Source organism: Urocitellus parryii, chromosome 3 (assembly GCF_045843805.1).
Source record: "Urocitellus parryii isolate mUroPar1 chromosome 3, mUroPar1.hap1, whole genome shotgun sequence".
Classification (NCBI taxonomy): domain Eukaryota; kingdom Metazoa; phylum Chordata; class Mammalia; order Rodentia; family Sciuridae; genus Urocitellus; species Urocitellus parryii.
In genome coordinates, this window is record NC_135533.1 from 58,660,467 (window position 1) to 58,680,105 (window position 19,639).

Genomic DNA, 19,639 nt, shown 5'->3' on the forward strand with positions numbered 1-19,639 from the left:
GTATTCAATTTCTCAAATCCTCTGATTTGGTGATGTCCACTCCTTTCCCAGTTGCCACTCTGGTTGCTTTAAACTACAGCACTTCTTCAATGGTAGCTTATTATTAGTCACTGAATAATACCACCCCTGTCTCAAGTCTCCCTTTACACCTATTTGCCCACACTGTAGAACTCATTTATTCAATAATAAGGAATTCAATAATAAGGAATATGTAGGACGATGTCTGAAACTCCACCCAATATTATTAAAGACAGCTCAGGGGAGAGAACTATTCAGGATGATGACGACAAAAATATATATCTAAGTTCTAGGTACTTATGTTACGTCATTGAATCTTCCCATTAAGTCTATCAGGCAGATTCTGTTATTTCTATTTTATAATTGGGGGAACTAAAAACTATTAAGTTACTTTCCCATGATCATCCAGCTTGCATATGGTGGACCTGAAATTCAAATCTAGAAGTCTGGATTTTGAGTCCCTGCCATTAACCATGGGTGATAAGACAAGACCCAGTGGAGCTTGAGGATGGCATTCTATCTAGACCAAGGGTACAGTATACACAAAGTAATGAGAACATGGTTGGTTCTCCAACAAGAAGGGATTCTGTAGGGTGGCAAAGAGTAATGGCAGAAAATAGTACTGAAAAGGTAGGCAGAAACTGGTTCAGGGAGGGGCTCATTTGCTGGATTTCATCCTACAGGAAGTGAGGAGTTGTTCAAAGTTTTAAGCTGGATAATCAAATATCAGAATTGTATTTCTGAATAATCCCCCTGGCAGTGATAAAGGAGACAAGTGAGCACAGATTGAAATTGGAGGTACCAGCTGCTATTAGGAAGAGTCTGCAGTATCCTGAGGAGATAATGGGATCAGCTGCATTGACAATGGAAAAAGAGATGGAGTTGAATGACACAAAAGGAAACTGAAGATTGTGCCTTGTAAACATGCCAAGACTATTCTAGAGGGAAATTAGATAATGGTGTTCCTCTATTTGCCCCATCTTCCTGTTAATTAATTGTATTTAATGAATCATGCAAATGCTCATAAATGAGGACTATTTATAAATAAATTAAACAAATAAATTAATTAAAAGTATTTTGTCCATCTACAACTAAAAGTTTTTTTTAAAAAAAGAATATTATCTAGATTAGGTAATCATTATACAAGTTTTCAGACAAAAGCAAACTTATATTTTACAAACAATAATTGTTTCCACATTGAAGAATAAACACATGATTTATGAGGCTTTAAAAAGATAGGAATCATAACCCTGATTACATGTAAAAGAATTTTAAACAAGCTTATTGTAGTGACATTACCTATCCCTTTTACTTTTAAAACCTTTTCTTGGGTAGTTCTTAAAAAATAAGGATATGTAAATGCTGTTATTCAGATACATCTAATGCTTTGTATATTTGAACTCATTATTTATTGGATGCATGTGACATTAATCCATTTGGCGTATTACTGCTTATCAGAAAAATTTGAAATTTTTTTTCCTCCTCAGTGATAGGTGAATCTACTTCATGTGGAATTTCTAAGGACCCAGTTTCAGCCAACATTTTCTTTTTTTTTTAATTTTATTATTATTATTATTATTTTTAATATTTATTTTTTAGTTACTGGCGGACACAACATCGTTGTTTGTATGTGGTGCTGAGGATCGAACCCGGGCCGCACGCACGCCAGACGAGCTCGCTACCACTTGAGCCACATCCCCAGCCCCAGCCAACATTTTCAAAGAATGATAATATTTAGAAATAAGACCTTATCTTAATTAAGAAATATTAGCCACCAAAATGAAACCAAGACAAGACTCTAAAAATATTTATAAATTGTCCTCATTTATGAACATTAGCATATAGTAGTGAATAGTTAAAGCAAAGGACTTTCTCAGATATAATCTATTTCCATCAACATACTGAAAAGTATCAAAGTCTAGAATATATTTTATGATTGAGGTGCAATGATTCCAAAAAATTTTGTGTTAAGGAATTTATTAGGAAAGTGTTATAAAAGTATAACAGAAAACTTTTGATCCTTTGAAATAATGTGCAAAAATAAACTATTTACATGGATTAATAATTATTCACCAAATTCTCTTGAAAACATCCCAAGTTCTCATTGAAATCAGTGGACACTCTCTATGAAAGTATACAATTTTCTTTGGAACTGTATTTTGTGATGAGTCCATTTTATCACAGAAATTACTTATACATATATTAATAGTTACATGTAGCAAATGAAAATGCCCTTATCCAAAACAAATACATAATATCGAAATCTTCTTAAAAAAGAAAACCAGAGATAGAAATAAAATATCATATCATTTACATTTAGTATCCCACTGAATAGATACACATTTTGTATTTGATTGATACTATGTTTTTCATTTTGGCCATCATTTGATTATACCTTTATCTTGCTCTTGTGGTATAAAAGTATTCATAATAACTTAATTTTCATCATATTTATTTGAAAACATCTTTTATCTTGCTCTTGTGGTATAAAAGTACTCATAATAACTTAATTTTATCATACTTATTTGAAAACATCTTTTAACATCTGCTATCTTTTAAAAAGAATTGTTAACCTAAAATAATTGACCTCATCAATCATTTCAAAGAAGGGTAAAGATACATTTGTGTGAATGTGAATATATTTTGAAAACTTTGTTAGTGTATGCCAAACAAAAGAAATTAAAGGTCAGTTTGTTGCTAGGAGGCTCACATACAGTACAGCAAATAACTTCAAATTTTAGTCAAGAGCATTTTTTAAATGTACAGCAAAATACTGCTGTTCTCTCTGAAATTATTCTTTTCTTGACAATGAAATTAAACATTATATAATACTTAGTATTCAGAATAGATGAATTATAAAAGTTCTAGGTACTTTTGTTTAGTTGGGAAAAAAACACATTATCTTTGAATTTCTGGTAGTAAATAAACAACCTACCAGTTGTTTAGTCAAACTACATTTCAAAATTCATGCTTTAATAAATAAACTTATTCATTCTAGAAAACTTAGCCTCCTATAATGTATATCATCCAATGATATTGCTTTGGATGTGAAATTGGCCTTCAAAGTATATGTAAACACTTCTTTTCCCACACACTATTATCTCCAAAAGGAGAGCTTCCCAGTAGTCTAGCACACTAGTGAGCAATCTTAAATTAAAAATGATTGTGCAGATATAGCAGAGGAAGATAACTTATACTAAAGCAATTTTTCCATCAAACATCTAACAAGTTATAAACCATGAATGAATTTTCTTAAACCAAGGTTTTTATAGTTACATTATTTTCTGACTGTTTGGGGAACTAACATCATGCTACCCATTTTACAATATTCTAATGCCAAAATTTGCATTTTGTGACTACTGCATTAACAGTTTTAATTACATATATTATTTCTCTTTGGGAACTAAAATGCTGTAAATTCTTTCTGACTCAAAAGTGCATAAAGTGAATAAGTATATCTCAGAATGAAGATTACAGTATTTAGAGACAAATATACAAATAACTTCTGATAGCCTGAAAAAAGTGACATATTTTCAAATGTGCACATTAAGTCATAGCCACAATAGAGATTGCTTGTGTAGAATCTAGCTTCCTGAATAAACAATTGTTTAATTGTAGAAACTAATATGAATACTGAGAACTTTTCAATTAAAGAAATTAAAATAATTATAAAATGTATCATACTCAGTATTCCCAATTACTTGCAAGCATTCGTTGGATAATAGCAACAAATGAGTATTTTTAAATGCATATTTTCCAGTTTTATTTCAAATGTTATGTTGGGTAAGAACCTACTCAGAAATTATTTTTTGCCATAGAAAAGGAATGTGAAATAAAGCATGTTCCACAGGACTGAATGAATTAATTGCTCTGTTAGATAATGAATGTTTAGAGAAATAAGCATTAGTGATTATGGCTTAAAGTGCTTGGGTCTAATCATCATTTTGGCTTCTTTAAAAGAGGATTTATAGCCACTAGGCTGGGCCTCACTTATACCTGGCCAGGTACCCCAGAAAATTCCATTACGGACACCTCTGTATTTTTGGTGATAATATTTACCATTTAAGTTTGCAGAAAGACATGCATCAAACCACCACCCTGAACTGTAGTAGAGCCCACAGTTCCCAGAGGGATACCGATCATTGTCTCTATCTGGGGTGGTGAAAAACTTTAGATCGTGGTTATAATGTTTACTGAAACGTAAGGCATCTCCAGCTGTGCCATTATAGTTACCAATGTGTAAACGGTATTTGAGAAATTCGTTAGCCACGTAAAACTGATCATACAAGGCATATAGTTTGACACCATTAAAGTCTTCAAGATCTATTCTCAGAATCATTTCCTTACTCTTGGTCAGAAGATGGATCTTATCATTTCCCAGCCAAAATTCTCGCCTGAGATTTCCAAAGCCTGTTTTGTAGTCTTGCCAAGTTTTGGTGAAGTTGGTGCTCCCATCCAGACGAGCTTGTAGCACTGTCCAGCCTCCCCCCATGGTCTCCATATCACAATACACCTCAAAGCTGCTATTTTTGGGATCAGGTGTAACTCTGTAGGTCTCACTGCTTCTTTTGCCTATTATGTAGTAGTCTGAACAATCTTTATGTATTAGATGTTGAACTGGAGGAGGGAAAAAAGAAAGGCATTGGATTTTATTATAAAACTACACATCGGAGGAATTCTTTAAATTATGAAATTGCTTTTGTGTATATAATTGCAATAATAAAACCTTGCTCTGCTAAACTTACCTGAACCTGAATTAGCAAATGTTTGTTAAGGCCTCAGAACAAGAACATGATTCTATGAAGTAGACAAGACTCTCTAACATACTCTTGTTTGCTAATAATGGTTATAACAGCAATAAACAACAATAAGAAAAGAATAAGTAAAGGTAATATTTAATGAGGACTACCTCTAGCATGTTCTAGGCATGCTACCAAAGACTGGATAACATTTTCACATTTAATCAGCATATCAACCTTATAATGTAGTTTTTATTGCCACTTATGATTTTTTTTTTTTTTTTTTTGATGATGATGAGGCTTTTTAGGCCCAAAGAGAATCAAAGCCTTGCTCAAGGCTCAAGTTCATACAAGCATTTGGTAGAGCCAGGACACAAACTCGGATCTGGCTGTGACAGCAAAGCTTATTCTCATAAACATTGCATTCCTTTAGCCTAAAATTCAGATGATTTCAATTGTCCTAGAACTGCATTCCAGGCATATAGGCTTCTTGTCCCTTTAACCTAAAGGGGCTAATCATTCCTACTGTTAGGAAATTTTATTGGACATGTTTCACTTAATGCATTAAGGTTCTAATGTACAGCATTGATCATAAATTCACATTTATTTTACATAACTATATAAAAAAGCTTGTGAGAATGTATTTTTTCAATAATATGCCAATACTATTCTGAATTTATTATATAGGAAAGTACATTTAGCCAGTGTTCCATGTGTTTATTTCTAGAAATAAACAACAGGTGATCATGTTCAGGATAAGTGTAATCAGTTAATAGGCTTTTATAGAAATCAAAAGATAGTTTTGTGACAGATAAATTTAATATAAGATATCCAGTGCACAAAAATCTAATCATGTATATTTAGAACTCAGAATATTCAGTTACTTTCATAAAACTTTTAGGAGAAAAGTGAATAATACCATTTTTCATATCATTACAAGTTACCATATAGCACCATATTTAATATCTACCCAGTGATGTCACCTAAGACATGATGTGCAATGTTCAGAACACATTCAGATATAGGCTGCCAGATGTATTAACAGCAGTGGTCCTGGAAACCGGGCTATCTTCAGGGGCAGATTCCCTGGGGATGGAGCATGTCTGGTGTACTTGTTCCAAAATAAAGTGATTGCTACCATGTTCCCTCAACCTCAGATTTATGGTAAGCAGAAATCCTAATGCAGATATGGCTTTGCAAAGTATAATAAGACCAATAAGACCAGTAGCAATGGTCTCTGGAGTCTAGGTGGAAAGCCAGAGTTTGGCAGGGAACCAATGCTACTATAAGTTCATTGATAGAATAGGCAAGGCTGTTGTCTTCAACATGTTATTAAAGTTCAAGTAAAGTGGATGGTGAGGATGGGTTCTATTAAATGCTTGAATGGTGGCAAAAGGTTAAAAAATAATATTAATAAGGAAACTTCCCTTAGTGGCATTCCAAAATTCTCCCCTAAAACACAGGTCTAAAGAAAAACATAATGCACATACATGAAACTGCTTTTATTCCATCTGTAAAACCTCCCATTTTCACTAGCTATTTGAAGTTAAGAACTTCAGATCATTTCTAAATCTTCTATGGATCACTTGTTGCTACATGAGAAGTGGCAGTCAGCCAAACACAAGAAAAATGAATTTTTAATGAACAAAGCACAATCATAGCACTGCCTTATCTCTTGTTTTCAAACACTTGAGTGAAGAGAGAGACTGCACTAAAACATTAAGAAATTCTGTGCTTCTGTTTGTGTGTAGGTCTGGCATTTTTCAATTTTAAGTAACACCTTAAAATTGAAAGTGCTTCCTAATGGATATAGAGCTAATGACTTTTGTAATCTGATTATATATCATTTCTGTGGTACATTAGAGAAAACATTTCCCCCCCCCCCCTGGATTACTTTAACGAATAAATGTTTATTTAACCCATCATCTATTTAACTTATTCACTTTGGTTAATGTTTATAGATACTGACTTACTACCTCACATTCATGAACAAATGATAAGAAAACAGCATACATACTTAGTGGTGACTGGATTTGTTCTTGGCTGGGACACTTCGATGAACATTTGCCATCCAAACTATTGACAACAGATGTTAGATTTGCCACCTTGCTGTCAACATAATTTTCTACGTTGTTCATATTTACAAGATTCAGCTTCTCCAGGCGGCCATGAAGCACATCGATCTGGTCTTTTGCACTCTTTAACTCGGAGGACAGCTTGTTCACCTCGCTCTCAAGTTCTTGAACTCGATTGTCACCAGCCTCTCCCGGGGCTCCTGTGCTGGGGAACAGTAGTCCATTTCTGCCCGGGTCTCGGTTGTCGTCAGCCTGCAGCTTGCAGTCTTGGCAAGTTTTCCTCAAGCTGTTTACAATTTCCTTGAGGTTCTGGACCTCTTTGAACACCTCCTGGATCCTTCCGAACTGCTCCGGGAGCTGGATAGCCAGCGGCGGCAGGCTCACCTGGAAGGGGCACTCTCCTGCCTCGCATTTCCCTCTGCTTTCTAATCTCACCGGGCAGGCGTCCTTTGCTCTTTCATCTTTAATTTCCTCTGTTTCATTGTTTGCAACGACCAAGAAACCATAAGCAGCAAGGACAGCTGAACTCAGCCAGTACCAGTCATGAAGCTTCATCTCTGCGCTGCGCTGCGCTCACCCCAGCGAGGAAGCAGCGCGCCCGGCCCCAGTGCTTTAACAGGGACAGCCGCCTGAGTCAGGCTTTCTGCATTTCCAGAAAAGGGCGGGAGCGTTTGCATCACTAGTTTCGGAACCGCACAGGAAGAGAAGATGGTCCTCACGAATGCCCTTTATCCAACACTAATTTATTCTCAGCCAAAATAGTATACATCAGAATTAACAAAATATATACATTAATCTGTGGGATGTGCATATTTGCCAAGATATACTTTAATGACTTATTTTATAAAGCACAAGCTTATTTTACTAAGCCTTTAATTTCAAAATAATTTGTTATGCGTGAAATAGACCACTTAATTATACCCAACTCCATTAGAAACAAATAGTGTTAAAAGATAAGTATTTATGTGTTAGTTACCAAACTGTCTGAAGAAGAAATACATTACTAAAGTGGAAGCTGTCCTTTTTTAAAATTAGATTGGGGCACTGAAAACCTCTAATTTTCTCCATGTTGGGCTTTCAGGTGAAATCTTAAACACTTTGAGAACAAAGCACAGCTTTCTGGCTCTTTGCAAGAAGACTGTTTCATCCATTTGTAAAAGGGAAGAAATTGATGGGAGGTGGGATGCCCCCTTCTCCTTTTTTCAACCATAGCATAGTGTATTCAATTGTCTAACTGGCTAAAACACATTCAAAATAGAACATTGTATTTTATCAAAATGAGTAGCTGCTTCTTTTGCCAGTTTTGTAATTGCACTGTCACCTTTCACAGTGGCTTAAATGTGAATCACCCTCCCATTCCTATCTCTCTTTACCTGTGTCTTCTAACTTCTTTTCCACTGGCAGTCCTGGCTGATAGGCCTCTGTTGTCTGCCTCTATGGTGGGTTCCACCTGCTTTCTAGGCCATATAACATGTCACCTTGTCCACAACATGTCAGCACTCACAGCAGTAGTTTTCAAATTCTTCTTTTCAGAGGCTGAGGGGCAGGAAGGGGGACTGGCTTCAATTACAGAAACCACCTCCTTTCAAATAATTATACCCAAATAGTTTTGCACATTGATGTCTCATAAGATTTCCTCTTCTTCTTTCCAACCCCGAACTCCTCTTTGTTGTTCTTCTTTTTAGTTGCAGATTAGATGAAAACAATACCTTTATTTTATTTGTTTTTACGTGGGGCTGAGGATCAAACCCAGTGTCTCACATGTGCTAGGCAAATGCTCTACCACTGAGCCACAACCCCAGCCCAGATTTCTTATTTTTCAAAAAAGTATTTTATGGCTTTTAAAATGATTTCAACACTACCAGTATAGAAAAAATTCCAAATTCTTTTGTATCAGTTAAGGCACACTGTAAATCTATTTCATGTTTCTTTAATCTGACTTCTTATGACTCTTCTATACACTCCCTTCATCTGTTCATGTTCTAGAAATGTGCCAGACTCCTTTTCTACTTTCAAGATATGCTTACTCCTGAATACACAGGAGACTGGGTATTTAAACCCTGAATCACTTCTTCTGGATACACAGATAGTTAACTTTACTGCTCATCTGTTCCAGTATGGTAAAGGAGGAATTTATATATGCTTTGCTCATATAAGAATGAGACAAAAACTTTGAGTGCTTAAGGAAAAAAGACAATGTATAAATGTAACATTCTTTCCAAACATTTGTCAAGCATGTTCTACACACCTTATGTCTCATTTTACCATCTAAAAAGTCTTTGGGAACTGGCTCTTGTCCCTTTAGGATCCACAGAAAATTCCCCAAATGAAAGTAAAAAACTGCTATATTTATTTCACTGACACTGATACATGATCCTCAGGATTCTCAATTTTAAGTGCTTTGCTTTCAATAGGTTGAATTTTAAGTATTGATAAACTACCAACTAGAAATATCTAGCAAACAAATGTTGAGATATGAAAATCAGCACAGCATAACTGTGGATGTCAATTTGAAACTACAGGTGCAAAAGGATTATTGAAGAAATAAGGCACAAACCAGGAGAGTGCAGTGTCAGAAGGACAGGAGAGTGAGTTTCATGGAGGAGGCTATCAGAAAATAAAAAACTAAAGAGTTCACATCCTTGTCCTCAACTCCTGTGGAATTCTCTGCCCTCTGTCATTGACTTTCTGCCTGCTCCCTCTTGCTGGAAAGCTTTCTGGATTCTCTCACCCAGTCCACCCTGATTCCTGGTGTTGACTACTGATTGCTGATGGCAGTGTCAGAATCTTCCCTTCTACCCCAAATCTGCCCCAACCCAGCACTGACACATTTGGCTCACTTACAGAAGTGTTTTTCCTTCTAAACAAATTATTTAACTGTATTACATGGTGAACTTTTTTTTTTTTTTGTACCAGGATTGAACCCAGGAGTGTTTAACCGCTGAGTCACATCCCCAGCCCTTTTTATTTTTTATTTTGAGAAAAGGGCTCACTAAGTTGCTGAGGCTGGCTTGGATCCTCTTGCCTCAGCCTCTCAGAATGCTGAGATTACAGGAGTGCACCACCATTCTCTAGCCATAATGAACTTTCAAAGTAGTAAGATTTGCTTTTATAAAAACAAATATGAAAATTACTTTCATCAGTCTATATTCATAACATATTCAGGGTTATTTTTCTATACAAGATACATTTGAGAGAGGATTTGCACTCTCTATATCTGAATAATATCCTAAATTAAATTTTCATTTTCCCTAGTATAGTGTTTTTTTGAAGAAATGTTTCTATTTGTACCAAAAGTATAAGTGAATTTAATGGAAATTATTTATAGTATTGAGATTCTTTCATTGATATTAAGCTTATTAACTTGACATTTATAGTTTCTGTTATTAAATTCTGAAGCACTTAATTATTCTTTAGGGCAAATGTTCTTTTCTGATAAGAAAACTAAAACATTCACTTTTTAAAATTACTTGATTTTAAAAGTTAGCAGTAAAAAAAAAATGTTTACTATTCCTTAGGGGTCTTTTCCTTATAAATTTCATGAAAGGAACTTTAAAATTCTGATTGCAGCAACCCATAGGGAGAATAGCGAGGATTGACTGTATATTGTTATAAAATTCATGTCTTTAAATTATTCTGAAATGTCTATACACTTATTCCAAACTAAAATGGTTATTTGGTTTTATTGTTTTAACACTTGTGTTCCTTAGGGTTTTGTTTGTTTTGCCTATATTTGGCATTCTATAATAACATATAAACATGAATTTATATCGGCTATAGCATGTATATATATGTTTCATTATGTTTGTGGAATTTGGGTTGTAGCTCAGTGGCAGAGTGCTTGCCTAGCATGCATGAGACCCTGGATTAAATCTGTGGTAATACACACACACACACACACACACACACACACACACACACTCACACAAAAGGAAAAAGAAGAAAAGAAAAAATTTCAATTCATTCATAAAAATAGTGTGCTCCTAAAAAATAATTATGGAAAATTAAAAATTCTATGCTGCTAAAACAAATTTTATGCGAAATATGTCTTTTACATGCCTATCCTTACACTCTTTTAAACTAGTTTTTAAGAGTTCTAAGTTTATCTTTTAAAATATGTATGTCAGCATGTGAAACTTTTATCAAATTTAAAGGCCATCTCCACTGTGCCAGTAATTAGGAAATTTTATGAAATGAAATATATGTAGTTTTTAATGGTCAAGCTTTGAAACAGAATGATAGTCCCTCATTCAAGGTCTTCTAAGGAATTTTTTTAAACATGATTTAAAGTATTTATCATTCTGCAGTGTGGCATCTTTAGTTTATTTCTTATTCTGCTTCTAGTTTGATATTATCTATGCTTTGAGTCATTTCCTGTTATTTGCAGTGAAAACTTTTCAAAGTAAAAGAAACCACTCATGATCATTATCAACAAATATAAAACTGACCTTTGTTTTAAACTAGTTCCGATTATCTGTTACAGCTTCCTCTGCTTGTGGACTTAACACAGAATTATTTTGATGTTTACATATATGAATGTCACATGTGTTTTGACAACTGTTGCAAAGTTTAACTGCAACAATTGTTTCACCAGAAAGATTTCAAAATAGACAAATTATACCAGTTGAATGTAAATATAGACTTAGAATATAATTCCACTTATTATTGTGACCACTCAAAAAAAAATACCAAGATATTGGGCTGGGGATGTGGCTCAAGCGGTAGCGCGCTCGCCTCACATGCGTGTGGCCTAGGTTCAATCCTCAGCACCATATACAAATAAAGATGTTGTGTCCGCTGAAAAATATAAAAATAAATATTAAAATATTCTCTCTCAAAAAAAAAAAATACCAAGATACAACAGAGTGAAAAGGGCTTTAGATTGGTAGTCATTGAACCTGAGTTCTCAGTGAAGAAACACTGACTCTTACTGTTGAACAAGAGCTTAGGGAAGCAGGCTGTGGTTTTGTCATATTAGAAAATCAGATTAGAGATCTATAAGGTCCTTTGCAGCTGATACATTTTATGACACTGAATGTTATTAATTAGAAGTCATATAATAGCAGAGCAGATCATCAAGATATAAACACAAATACAGTCTGTCCTTAAATCATTAACTCCAAGAGAAAATCATGAAGATGTGCTTTTTTTCATTTTTTTCTGTTGTAGATGGACACACTGTATTTGTTTTATTTATTTTTATGTGGTGCTGAGGATCGAACCCAGTGCCTCACTCATGCAAGACAAGTGCTCCATCACTGAGCTATATCCCCAGCCCGAGATGTACTTCTTTTTAGCTATTTTTCCATTCAACAATTTTTTTAGATTTATTGAATCAGGCTCTGTAGAATCCCTGGGGTTAACAAGGGTGGAAAAACAAACACACATCTCTCACTTCATGGAGCTTGAAGTTACAGAGCAATGAGTTTCAAGCCAAGCGAATCTTGGGTAAAAGCTGTTCAGCCTTTGAGTACGGTTCTGTAAACACAACTTTCCCAAACCCCTCAACTGCCTTCTACTATGCCATGGCATTGTCCTCCCCTAGTAACCCTGAAATGGCCACTTTTAGAATCACTTTTTCCAAATCAGACCACAAGGGTGGCATCTATAAATAACTCCCAACATGGTGCGTTTATGCTGCCTGAACAGAGAGAGAGAGCTTCCTGGGTCTCCTCTTTATTAAGCTTCTCTGTTTTCTCTTAACCCATCTCAACAACTACCACTCCTCCAAAATCTCCATTTGCAAAGTAGAAAAATAACTGTTTAGAATGAAAGGGATTTTTAATAGCAAACCTTGTCCCATATAATGGCATGTTTAGCTTCTCTAGAGCTAAAATTTGAGTCTAGTGTTTATTCAATAAATTAAAGATTCAGCAGAATGTGTGAAGTAAAGATAACAGCCTACAGCATTGGGAATATAAAATCATAGGTGGTAAATACATTAAAACTTTCTGGATTTTTATATTTGCTGTTTTCCCAAGTTGTTTGTCTTTTTCCTCCCATTTTTTAAATCTTTGCTTCTGCAGTGGGAAGCAGTGAGGTAAGGAGAGAGAAGACGTTGCTTTTCTCCTTTGTCTGGCTTGACTGGAAGAATCCAAGCCAAGTTGAAGTTGCTCTTCCTTACTGCTCCACAAATAGCAAACATCTGCTGCTTATTATGTGGCCCATCTTCTCTAAATTGTCTCTCCAATTCCCACCAAGACATAGAAGACAGAAATATAATGTGTGGAATGATGTAGGACCCACAGAGATGAAGGTGGTGAGGTAAAGATGATAAATAGCAAAGCAAGAGGGAGGGAAAGGGAGAGAAACTGAATTGGGGGAAACTGTAACGTATTTTGTTTAATGATATTATGTTTCTATGTAAAGCTAATTTTTTTAGGAGTGGTTTTGAAGAGAATAGGGTTTAGAGGACATAATGAGAATCAGAGCATTAGGGCGTCAAAGACAAATGCCTTTTCTACCATTCTGACAGTGGCCCATCTTGATAATAGTTGCTTTGGCTTCTATTGTTATAATGCCCATTGACAAAGTTAAATAAAGTTGTAGGACATCTGAGTTCCAAATAGCTTAATTTTACAAACAATGTGATTTTCAGCCAAAATACACATTTTCAAAATGTGTAAGAGAATTCTGCTGTGGAACTGCTTGCTATCATAGCAGTTCATTGTCATTTCTTGAGTTTTTCATATTTTAAAACTGCAAAATAATATTGTCAGGTGGAATTTGAATGAATATAAAATAGAAAAAAATAGCTTTTAGAGAATTTGCTAAGCAACTTTAATGTTTACACAGCTATTTCAAGTTCATTTTTTGCAACGCCTTAAAACCTCAGGAAGTGATGGTACACCTTATCAACATCAGCCCCTTCAGTTTAGAGATAAAGAAACATGTTTTGAGGAAGCTAACTAATGTATCCAATCCTGACTGAGTCTTAGGTCTCCCAATCTCCAGACTGTCTGTTCCAGATTAATCTTTTTAATATTGAAAACATGTTACAGAAATAGGGTTTACCCACATTAACATACTTTGCATAATTTTTCTGGGATATTCCAATGCAATAAAGTTTCTCCAGGTCCTTCAAAACAATTGGAGTCCTCAAATGTGCTATTCACATGCAGTGTTGTATGTGAATATGACTGTTTGCAAATGTTGTACTAAGTTGCTTCTAAAAACTTTTTCCCATTTGTCTATTTTTTTAACTTATGTGTGTTGTCTTAGAGGATAAATTCTTAGGATAATATTTTTTAAAAAACATTTTGTGCCCATCCTTCTCAGAGCTGCATTGTTCAAGGCATATGACAAAAAACATTTTTTAACTTTTCAAATTATAATTGAAATACTTGCCAGTCATAAAAGAGATTAAAAAATATAGACATGGATATGATAGCCATAATCCCACTGGTTTTTTTTTATTGTGGTAAAACATACATAACATAAAATTTCCCATTTTAACCACAGATAGTAGCATTAAGCACATTCACCTTGTTGAACAACCCACACCATCTCCAGAGCTCTTCATCACCCTTAGCTCGAACTCCCTATCTGTGAAACAATAACATCCTCTTCTGCCTCCCCCAAGCACTCTTCTTTGTCTTAATGGATTTGACTATTCTGGGCACATATGAATGGAATCATATAGTATTTATCCATTTGTGTCTGGATTGTTTCACTTAACATAGTGTCTTAAAGTTTCATTCATGTTGTTTTATAATGAAAATTTCATTACTTTTTAAAGGCTCAGTAATATTCTATTGATTATGTATCACAATTTTAAAATATTCTGTTTTTATTTTGTTTATTGACTCAAATTGTTCATAGTTGAGGCACAATGTGATATTTAGATACATATGTATATGAGGTAATGATCAACTTGGGTAATTAGCATATTGGTCACCTTAAACTTTTATCATTCATTTTTTTGAATTTCTATTAGTTCTTTTTAATTATATATAACATTAGGATTCATTGTGACATAATTATAAAAGCATGGAATATAATTTGCTGTCATTCAATCCCCAGTACTTCCTCTTTCCACCCCCGTGTTTCCTTCCCTCTACTCTATCAATTTTTCTTCTATTTGCTTATAGTTTCTTAAAATTAGTGCCTTATGGATTTAAATAATGGTGAGATTCATTGTGATATAGTCATATATATACATAGGAAAGTTAGGAAAGAAAGTTCATTACACTATTCTTCCCTTACCTTTCCTGTCCCTCTCCCCTCCCCTCCCCCTCAATCCTCTTTCTCTACTCCACTGACTGATCTATTTTTGGTGGAATTCTGTCCCCTTTTTTCTTTTTTTCTCTTTATTTTGGACTGGCTTCCATATATCAGAGAAAATATTCAACCTTTGACTTTCTGGGTCTGGCTTATTTCGGTTAGCATGATAGTCTCCAGTTCCATCCATGTACCAGCAAATGCCATAATGTCTTTATTCTTTATGACTTATACTCCATTGTGTACATATACCACATTTTCTTTAACCATCCATCTGTTGAAGGGCACCTAAGTCAGGTCCATGGCTATTGTGAATTATATATACTGCTATAAACATCAATGTTGCTTCATCCCTATAATTTGCTGATTTTAGATCTTTTGGATATATACCAAGAAATGGGATAGCTGGGTCATATGGTGGTTTCAGTCCTAGGTTTTTTTTTTTTTTTTTTTGAGAAATCATTATACTACTTTCTAGAATGGTTACATTAATTTGTAGTACTGCCAACAATTTGAGTGTGCCTTTTTTCTTATAACCTCACCAACACTTATTATTTGAATTCTTGATAATTGCCTTTCTGATGGAAGTGAGAGGAAGTCTCAATGTGGTTTTGACTTGTGTTTCCCTATTACTAGAGATGTTAAACATTTTTTCATACATTTATTGGTCATTTCTACCTATTACTTTGGGAAGTGTCCGTTTAGTTCTTTTCCCAGCACTACTTCTTAAAAAGGATATCTTTTCTCCAACATGTGTTTTTTGGTACCTTTGTCTCCATCTTTGTTCTTTCTGATTAACTTTGGCTTGGAGTCCACTTCATCTGATATGATAGAAACCCCTGCTTGTTTACAAGATCCATGTAAATTATATTCCCCCCCCCCCATACTTTTACCTTCAGTCTGTGGATGCTTTTGCCTATGAGGTGAGTCTCCTGGAGACAGCATATTGTTGGGTCTTATTTTTAATCCATCTGCCAGTCTACGCCTTTTGATTGATAAGTTTAGGCCATTTAGGTTCAATGTTATTGTTGAGATATGATTTTTATTCCCTGTCATTTTGATTTATTTCTAGCTTTTAATTTGAATTAGTTTCTCCTTTGATTGACTATTCTTCTGATATTGCTTCCCCCTTTGCTGGTGTTAACTTTTATTTTTTATTTCTTCTTCATGAAATATCTTGAGTATATTTTGTAGTTCAGGTTTTCTACTTGTGAATTCTTTTAACTTTTGTTTATCATGGAAGGTTTTTATTTCCTTGTCAATTCTGAAGCTTAATTTTGCCAGGTATATTATTCTTAGCTTGTATCTATTTTGTTTTGGAGCTGAGTATATATTATTCCACAAACTCTTAGTTTTTAGGGTCTGGGCTGAGAAATCAGCTGAGATCTGGATTGGATTACTTCTAAATGTGACCTGTGATATTTCTCTAGCAGCCTTTAAAATTCTATCCTTATTCTATATGTTAGGCATACTTATAATAATGTGCCTTAGCATGGGTCTGTTGTAATTTTGTATATTTGGGAACCTGTAAGCCTCCTGTATTTAATTTGCCATTTCATTCTTAATATTTGGGAAATTTTCTGATATTATGTTATTGAAAAATTTGTACATTACTTTGGTTTGTATCTCCAAGCCATCATCTATCCTGATACATAGTATATTTAGTCTTTTCCTGTTATCCCATGTTTCTTGGAAGTTCTGTTCATTGTCTCTTAACATCTGTTCTCCATGGTCAACTTTATTTTCAAAATTATATGTTTTGCCTCTATTGCCTGAAACTCTATCTTCCAAGTGTTCTAGTCTAGAAGTCTGCTATTGATGCTTTCCATTGAATTTTTAATTTGATTTTATTGATTTCTGTTTTGTGTTATATTTTTTCCCCTGGGATCTCTATATCTTTATTCAACTGATCTTTCCCTTTCTGTATTTTCTCTCTGATTTAACTCTTTACATTATCCTTTACCTCACAGGGAGGAAACAGATGAGATGTAGGATGTGATGATTATGAAGGAGAAGGAGAGAAAAAGAAGTAAAAAATTAGAAGCATGAAAGAGAGAAAAAGAATTTTGTTGTTAATAGAAAAAGGAAAGAGAATCAAGGGAAACAGATAAGTTAGAATATATAAATATTATGTATATGTATAATATATACACATATAATAAAAGAATATAAAACTAAAATTTACTAATCAAACATCCCTCTAAGGAGGCTGATTCACAGTGGGATAGGGAGTGGGAGCATGGGAGAAATAGATGAACTCTAGATAAGGCAGAGGGGTTTTATGGGAAGGGAGGGGGCATGGGTTAATTAATGATGGTGGAATGTGATGATCATTACTATCCAAAGTACATGTATGAAGACATGAATTGGTGTGAATATACTGTATATACAACCAGAGATATGAAAAATTGTGCTCTATATATGTAATAAGAATTGCAAAGCATTCTGCTGTCATATATAAATTTTTAAAAAATTACATAAAAAATTCTTGCCCTCAAAAAACTGAGCCATAAAAAATAACTGCCTTCAAATAATGCTAGAAATGAGAAAAGAGACAAATATGTATGCGTCATGAACCATTCAGTTCACAATTAAACAGAAAAAAGAAGAAAAGGAGTTCTCCATGGAAAGTTAAATTGTTTCCACTGGAATTCAAAAACTTCTCAGCCTCCCTCCTCAGCAGGGTTAGGTGGGGTGGGATGGGCTGTGATGTCTGCTGCACCCTGATGGTGGGGTCACTGGAGTGTGAGAGGAAATCCCATAGGCAGCGCTCCTGTAGGTGGGGTCGAGGCCTATGTAGGCTACAGGTTCTTCACTGAATCTTTAGATTGGTCCTTAGATTCTAACTCGGCACACTCCAGGGTCCAGCATTGCTTGTCCACACGGGGAGACTACCACAGGAATCTCCCCTAGGTTCCACTCCTGCAGCAGAGGAGGCAACCATTTGTTCCCTCCTGTCACCTGTGGACCCTGTGTTTCCAGGTCTCTAGGGTTCAGCCTCCAAACTTGGTCACTCCCTCCCCCAGCCTTTTGAGTTCCTGGCTGGACAAGGCCCTCCCAGCTGGTCCTCCAAGCTGCTGGAGTCAAGGGGAGGAATAGCTGGGTGGGTTTCCACAACTGTATTCCCCTGTGTGAACTCCTCTCTGTGTCTGATTTTCTCCTGGTCACTTAGGCTCACTCTGTGTCATGTGGTGTGAGTTTAACAGGCCTGTATTTAGGACCCAGCTTGTGTTTGCCAGGAATCCACTCCCACAGCTGCTGGACTCCACAGTGCAGCTGCAAAATGGCTCCTTCCTCTGTTCTCCTTGGGAAGCCAAGAGAGGCAGCTTCTTTCCCTTCCAAGGATATTGTGCACCTCACCTTTCAGGTTAGTCCACAGTGTCTTTGAACTCTGATCTCTCTGAGCCCAGACACACCACAAGCCCCCTGAAAATGCACGTTCCTTTAATTCCCTTATCCCTCCACTTTGCTTGTGGCAGGATGGCTCCAGCTAATGCTGGTGGTGGCATGGGGGATTTCTTCCTTTTTATATCCAGCCTCCTGAATCCCCAATCTGCTTTGAATGTCCAGTATTAATTCCCAGTAAAGTCCCCCCTTCTTTTTCACCCACCTTACTGAGAAGCTGCCTATCTGCTTTCTTGATTTTGTGCCATGGAGCAGCTAGGAAAGTGACTCCTCTATTCCACCATCTTGGAAATCTAGGGATATTTCATTCTTTATGGCTGAATAATACTCCTTTATGTATATACACTGTATTTTCTTTATCCATCTATATATCAATGGACACCTGAGCTGATTTCACATCTTAGCTATTGTGAATTGCCGAAGTCTGGCTGGGCACAATTCAGGAGCCACTTGTCAAAAGAAACTAACTTTATTTTTAGAACCACACAGGCCAAACAAAACAGCTCCTCAGGAAAAACCCTCAGAGCCCAACTGCCACCTCTCCCTCAACCACAAGCCTCACCACCTCCCACAATCCTCCTGCTCTTGAGGCCGATTGGCTGGGTCGTATGGGCAGAGCCAAAAAAGTCCCCCAATGAGCAGCTCTGTGGTCTGAAAGGGCAGGGAAACAGCCCAATGAGCATCACTGCAGAGGAGCCAATCAGCTAGATGTTGCTGGGGCCTCTGTGAGCCAATCATCAGCTGGCAGCTGGAAGTTTGCTGGGGCCCCTTTGGCTGTGGCTCTCAACAGTGAATAGTGCCACAATAAACGTGGTATGCATGTATCTCTTTGGTATGCTGATTTCATTTTCTTTGGATATATATCCAGATATCAGATATCCTTTGGATATTATATACAAGCTGGATCATCTGGTATACCCGTTTTTAGTTTTTTGAGAAACATCCATACCATTCTCCATATGGTTTAGAAGTTTGGTGTTTCCCAAAATCTCCTGTGTAAGACAATGCAAGAAAGTTTCAAGGCAATGATTAGAATATGAAAGTTTTAATATAATCAGTGAATTAATCTCCTAAAAGTGGTTAACTGGTTGGTAACTATAGGCAGATTCAGTGTGGGTAGAGGAGGTGGGTCTTTGTGGGGCATGTCTTTAGGGGATATGTTTTGTTCTTGGTGAATGGAGC

The 19,639-nt window shown here is 35.7% G+C and overlaps 2 protein-coding genes across 2 annotated transcripts in view; one reads left to right on the forward strand and one right to left on the reverse strand.

Moving 5' to 3' along the window:
* Ccdc146 (coiled-coil domain containing 146) overlaps positions 1-19,639 on the forward strand; it is a 103,935-nt gene that overhangs the window by 18,582 nt on the left and 65,714 nt on the right. The window lies entirely within an intron of this gene.
* On the reverse strand, positions 1,853-7,435 carry Fgl2 (fibrinogen like 2). The gene is made up of 2 exons (XM_026384943.2): positions 6,775-7,435; positions 1,853-4,635 (listed from the first exon to the last, which is right to left on the reverse strand). The coding sequence occupies exons 1-2, from the start codon at positions 7,385-7,387 to the stop codon at positions 3,929-3,931; spliced, it is 1,320 nt and encodes a 439-aa protein (XP_026240728.1). The 5' UTR covers positions 7,388-7,435; the 3' UTR covers positions 1,853-3,928.

Bases quoted from the DNA above. Each gene is read 5' to 3' on its own strand.
- Fgl2 (XM_026384943.2), bottom strand. From the start codon at position 7,387: ATGAAGCTTCATGACTGGTACTGGCTGAGTTCAGCTGTCCTTGCTGCT. The intron at 4,636-6,774 runs GTATGTATGCTG...TCCCTCCTCCAG, and splicing joins ACAAATCCAGTCACCACTAA to TTCAACATCTAATACATAAA.